This window comes from Cariama cristata, unplaced genomic scaffold (assembly GCF_000690535.1).
Source record: "Cariama cristata isolate BGI_N322 unplaced genomic scaffold, ASM69053v1 scaffold14478, whole genome shotgun sequence".
Classification (NCBI taxonomy): Eukaryota; Metazoa; Chordata; class Aves; order Cariamiformes; family Cariamidae; genus Cariama; species Cariama cristata.
This window is the reverse complement of record NW_009630813.1, coordinates 106,129-112,339: the sequence shown is the minus strand read 5'-3', so window position 1 is coordinate 112,339 and position 6,211 is coordinate 106,129. Positions and strand designations below refer to the sequence as shown.

At 35.7% G+C, this 6,211-nt stretch overlaps 1 protein-coding gene across 1 annotated transcript; it reads left to right on the top strand.

Annotated features, from left to right (window-relative positions):
* Positions 1 to 2,056: 2,056 nt before the first annotated feature.
* On the top strand, positions 2,057 to 3,313 carry MZT1 (mitotic spindle organizing protein 1; the record flags this gene model as incomplete). The annotated part of the gene is made up of 2 exons (XM_009705720.1): positions 2,057 to 2,202; positions 3,290 to 3,313. Coding segments are annotated over 2 exons (170 nt in total), but the record flags the coding sequence as incomplete, so codon positions are not given.
* Between the last annotated feature and the right edge of the window lie 2,898 nt (positions 3,314 to 6,211).

Sequence of the window (6,211 nt, the reverse complement as noted above, 5' to 3'; positions counted from 1 at the left end):
GAGGTCAGGTGTTTTTAGAAGAAAACAAACTTCCATTAACTTAAATATACACTTAATCTTTAAAGGTTTACTTAGTCTTAGAAATATCATGTTTGAACTTATACTGCACTCAATAAATAAACTGTTTTTTTTTCCTGTTCAAAATAACATTAATCTTTTGAAATTTCCATTGTAAGAATATTTCTTTAGAGTGTTTTGGTGAAGTAATCGAAAATGTAAAGCACTGATAGCTGTGTCCATGTAATTAGGTTCTTCTTGCTGAAGGCCTGTCATAATGAGTAGAAAAAAATATTTGTAGGATAATTTTTTAGACCTTTTGAAATAAAACGTGAAATCTATGTTGTGTATTAACACAGGCACCTAATGGAAGTAAATGTGTTGGTATTAAAAAAGTGTTCTTTTATAGCTTCAGTAGTTTAGAAAAGTGAAATGCTTGATCTAGAATGTCAGATGCAAATATTTAGCAGCTGTTCCCTGCAGAATTGTTGGTAAGAGCTCAGATTCTTTTTTTTGTGGAGAAACTACTACATCTCTCTGCCAAAGATGCTGCGTCAACACCTAAAGATATTTTCTATTAGAAACTGGTGAGCACAATTCTTGCTAACATAGAAGTTTGGAACTTATCTTTAGTTAGATTTACTGCTCAGCCTTCAAATATGTCACATGCTTAATAAAATTTATGATAAACTTTAAATGGTTAAAGCAAGTAAGAGTTGTTTATTTCTGGGAAGTTGGCAGTCTTTCTTTGTCAGTTCCATGGCTCTTAATGTTCAATGGTGTTTTATTGCAAAGACACCAGTTTGTTGCTTTATTTGGCTGTTGAAGATGCTTTCATGTGGAGAGGGTGTGCGTGTGCAATGCTTTTGGAACAGTTTTGCTTTCAAGCCAGCAGGAACGGAAAGCCTTCCTGTGGAGAAGGAAGCTTCCCTTGTGGCTTGTAGGTAGGGCTTTGGTCTGACGAACGGCTTTTGTGCCTTAAACTTTTGCGTATTCTTAATCCAATCTACTTGTAACACTCCTGAAGCCCGCACCACACCTAGAGGTTTTTTCATAGCATCTGACACTTCCCTGTGATTTCAGTGGAATTGACTGCACACATTAGGCCTTTAATGTATTGACCTGGGTCAAATGTGACTCTGAGGGTGTGCTGCAGTATGTCTTTGGCATGCTGAAGTATAATATTTTCATAGCTGTTAAGTGGACAGTAGTTATTTGCCATGCTGCTTTTACCTGGTGAGAAAGACCTTCTGCTTCACTTTCTCGTAGGAGGTTTGATTACAGAAACTTGAATAACATCTGTACCAAATGAACCTGTATTGCTAGGTGCTTAGCCTCAGGATGGAGGTTACTGTAGCAAGCAGAACTAAAATATTAGTGAGTTGTTCTGTTATTTATGTTACAAACTGTTTATGGGAATTGAAGAAAAGGGGCCCTCCAGGGAAGGTTTGGAAGAGGGGAGAGGGATCTTTGTTTCTGCACAAAACTGACTGGAATCTCTTTCTCCAAAAGGTCTCATCCCGACATGTGGTGCGGCTCTTGATTCAGGTCACATAAAAAAATCAAATAGTATTGCTTATCCTTAAACCAGTGTTAAAGTGAGACCTAAAGCCAGGTTTGGTTATGGAAGGAGGTGGCTAGAAAACTCCTGGCACTCTCTGTAAAAGCTTTAAGAATGTGCTTACAATCCATTTTAGTAGGACTTTGTCGGTACCTGGAGTTCAAAAGCACAGATTATTCTTATAGGCTCACCTTTTACATAATTGGCAAGTGTGTTAATTGTTGAATTCTTCCCTTATTTTTTAATTTTCAAAACCCATTATCCAGTATTAAGTTTGAACCAGAAAAGCGTGGTGTTTATGTTAGAAGCTGTGGCTTCTAGCTTGTGCTGGAAAGCTGAACACGAACGCTGTTCTTGAGGTACAGACTGCAAGAGCTTTCCACAACTGTAGTGTTGACGGACTCTACTGTAGAAATTAAGTGTTGATGAATAACACTTTTGATCATTGAAATTTCATAGTCTGTAGGGACTAAAGTGCTTTTACTTTTCCTGTTGCAGTTCTGTTTGAGATTTCAAGAATATTAAACACTGGCTTGGATATGGAGACACTGTCTATTTGTGTGCGGCTTTGTGAACAGGGGATAAATCCAGAAGCATTATCATCTGTTATTAAGGAACTGCGTAAGGCTACAGAAGCTCTAAAGGTAATGATTTTGCTTAAAAAGGTTATAAATCTGGTTTTAAGAGTCAGATATGTGTTCAACTTGCTATACTTCAATTTGTAAGTTGTACTTTAAGATATGACTCATTTTTAAATCAAGGAAATGAACTGTTCCATAGAAAAGGCAATGAATACAACGGAATGGAACATGAAGCAATAAATTGTACAAATAAAATCTTCAAAAGATGTCATCTTTCTGAAAAGGAAAAAAAAAAAACAACAATCAAAACCCACAGACTTTTATTCTGGGCGTTTGTAGCCACCATTTACACCCTTATCTGCATCATATCACAAATAGATCGCTACTTTCTCTTTTAACCTGTATCCCCTCATTTCTACAACCTCAGGCCTACTAGTGTGCAGCAGTATTTGTAAACAGATACATGGAGCTTGCTAATATAATCTTCACGTATTGCTTTTACCACATTAACTTGTGCTTTGAATCTCTCCAAAGACGGACAAGAGGGGATTTCATGGTGTGTGTGTATACAGGGCTTTTCATAATTTAGCATTTACTGGTTTAGCTAGTAGAGGGGGTAACTATGGCTTACAAAAATAGTGCTCACTTGCCTTTTAAAGGACTTTCATCCTTTACTATTTACCTAAACATCATGATTTCTTTTCCACTGTATCCTGTATTTGTTTATTTCTGGGGAGGTGGAGAGGAAACCTATATCTAGCCTACCTATCTCTGTTCTGGAAGACTGCATTCGAATTGTTAGAAAATTCAACCTGCATCCATCTAGTCAAAAATCTGTTAAGGCTATTTTCCACTGGTTTTCAAATTTCTTACTTTATTTTTAACTTAACCTTTTTCTGTACTCATGCTTATGCATATTTTATATTTGTGTACATGCTTAAATGTGTGCATACATATATTTTTAACTGTGTATATTGAGGGCTGTGTTTAACTGTATATAATTGAGGACTGTTTTACTTTTACTGATTTATCATTCCTGTTGCTATCCTTTGCTTGTTTGTCCCATAACTGGTTTATGTTTTGTGTTGAGATTAATCTACATAGTATGTAGTCTTGGTCACTTGCAATAAATGTTTTTTTCTGTTTCCAGGCTGCTGAAAATATGACAGGATGACATGGGAGGAGATTTCTGTGTGAGAGGAATGTGAAGTTTAACTTAAACAGAGGCTTTGAAGACTGCTACTGTTCAGAAAAAAGTTAATAAGTGTGTGTGTGTGAAGGTTTCAGAATATTTCTGTAATCTTGAAAAGGATGATGTATAGAATAGCTTTGAAAAGTTTTTAGTAAGATCAGTTCACCAATGATGCCATTACTTGGTATTTTTGTGAACTATTTGGGAATATAGTGCAATTGCTCCTCTTTTGCATCCAATATCCTGTACACTTGCTGAACTTATTAGTGTGTAGCAATGAATATTGTTAAAATGAGTATAGCTTGTTAATGCATCCTTTAGAAGTGCCAGTATATCTTGGTTTTTAATCTCTTGCTTTGAAAAACTACATGTACAATTTTAGTTTTGCTTTATGGTCCAGATAGGAATGAAGCCCATCCTGACTTTATTTTAATTAGAGTGAGGGTAGTGACTCAATCTGAAAGTAAGAAATAAAGCACTCTTGATAATGTAGGTAATGAATTGTCCTTTTGATTCAAATTGCTGGAAAAAGTGTTTTTTAACCTGGATAACAAAGGAACTTCAGTTAATCATGCAGAAACTTGTGTAGATTTAAATTCTAGATTACATGGAATATTTTAGAGTTCACATGCTACATTTGTTATATTTGTTCTGACTACTAGACCTAAAAATATTAAGGCTATATTGTTACTGTGTAGTCGAAGTGCATATGAGAGGCATCAGATCTGGTTGATGGGAATCAATGAGACTTAAAGAGTCATTTGGTATAGGAATATCTTCTCATTCCGGGCTAGGAATATTCACTGGTACCAAAACAAGTGTTTATAGTATACACATTAAACTGTTTACAATGTTACTTTCCAGTAAATATCCTTGCATCCAGGAATTCTCCTTCTCTCTACAAAAGAAAATGGTTTCTTGTGTATTCTTCATCTGTTGCTGTTTAAGCTTTCTTGATTTTTTTTTTGTTGGCATGGTTTCAAGGTGTAGTGTTAATGGGGCCTAAAGTAACCTCCAAGGTTAATAGGGTGGAACACATTTGGAAATGAACCTTGAATCTTAGTTAAGCCAAATGTTATATTTGTGCAGAGAAAAAGTTTACATTGTGTGCACTCTACATCATAGCTCTACAAAAAATCAATCAAGGAAGGTAAATACTACATATTGCTTGCAGAGAGAATAGAAAAATATTTTAGTGAATCACCATTATTTCCAGTTAGCCTGGCCAAAAAATCATTCCAGGTGGATGCTTTGAAAACTTCTGGATAACCAAGCTGTTAGACTTTTAAGTGGTATCATTTTGCTCGCTCATGAACACTTAAAATCATTTGTAAATTGCTGTTGTAACTTCAGATTTTTAACTTTTGAATACCAAGTGTAATGTTTTCTTTAAAAACATTTTTTTAAAAAAAATATGAAGGTGTCCCTAGTATGGAAAGATATCAACAATTAAATGTATTCTAGGAAGTCTGAGAAGTCAGTAAAACATCATGAAAACACCAGGTCAGATCAACAGCAATTAGTAGTTAGCTCTTTTATTTAATTTTATCTAGACTTGGTGCCACATCTCAAAGATGAGAAAAGGCTGGGGAGCATTCTTCCTGTTTTCAGGAGTCACATCTAAGTCTGTGTTCTCACTTGTGGAACTTCAAATGCTGAATGTTTTCTATAAACTATAGGAAATGTGCCCCAAATAATTACAAAATCTTAGTGTGTGTTTCTGCTGGTGCTTTTCTTTTTCCTCCATTACCAGATCTTTGGGCGTACAGGAATTCTGATGACTTCCCTTGAATGTCACTCTGATTACTTTGCATTTATGTATTTCCAGGTTTTTTCTAACTTTCTGGATTGATTTCAGTTTTGGTTCTATGTCCTTGAAATTCTTAAAACCAGCTTGCAAATGCAATATGAGAACTATTTATGTATAATTCTTGATCTGTCCAGCAAGTTGCGCCTACCATTTTACAATCAATAAGCTTACTGGTTTTATGCCCTTAAACATTTGCTGGTAGACTGTTTGTCATGCAGAATTATAGAAGCAGGGCATGTTTTTGATGTTCAGAACCCCCATCTGATGTATATAAAACTAAAAATGCATCAGTTTCATTATTACATGGAACTAAATAGTGACATTGGTTATACTTAATAGTTCGTATTTCTGAGATTAAATACGAACCTTAAGGTTGAATACTTAACATATTTGGGCTGAAAGCAGAAAGGATATGTTGGTACATAAAACTGGCAGTTCTGTGGTTACCTGGAAACTCTACATACTTTTCCTCAACCGCCTTGGCAAAGTTTCTTTCAAAATACTGTGTGAAACAAATTTGTTTGGGATTTGGTGTAACAGAACTCCTGATCACTTTTGATTTGGGGTACCATCCAGAAAAAATACAAGAAATATTTTTTCTCCTGGTAAAATAAAAAGGAAGAAAACCCCTCTGGTAGGAAGTTTCATACTGGAAATACTTCTGTGCTGTAAAATAAGTCTATCACTTTATTATGAACGTGAGTGCTCAGATTTAGTGCTGATGGCTGAGAAGCCTTGGCTGCATTTGTAACACCCACGGCCACCTACTACACTTTTAACTAATGTTAAAAGCCAAGCAAACAGCATGTGCTTTTCCTCTGGGCTCCTTACTTACATGCTCTTGGAACTCTTGAAAAGGTAAGCATAGGAATAGCTATACAGGTCCTGACCAAAGGTTTTTCTAACACAATAGCCTCTTTTGTAGTCAAAAGCAGCTGTCTGAGGAAGGATAAGAACAATGTGAGCACATTTGGTTCTTTTCCTTCTGTGTTCTCCTGGCTTCCAAGTGTCTTCTATTCCAGGCTTTCCTGAACACCGTATGGTTTGTCTATTTAGTAATCCCCAATGCT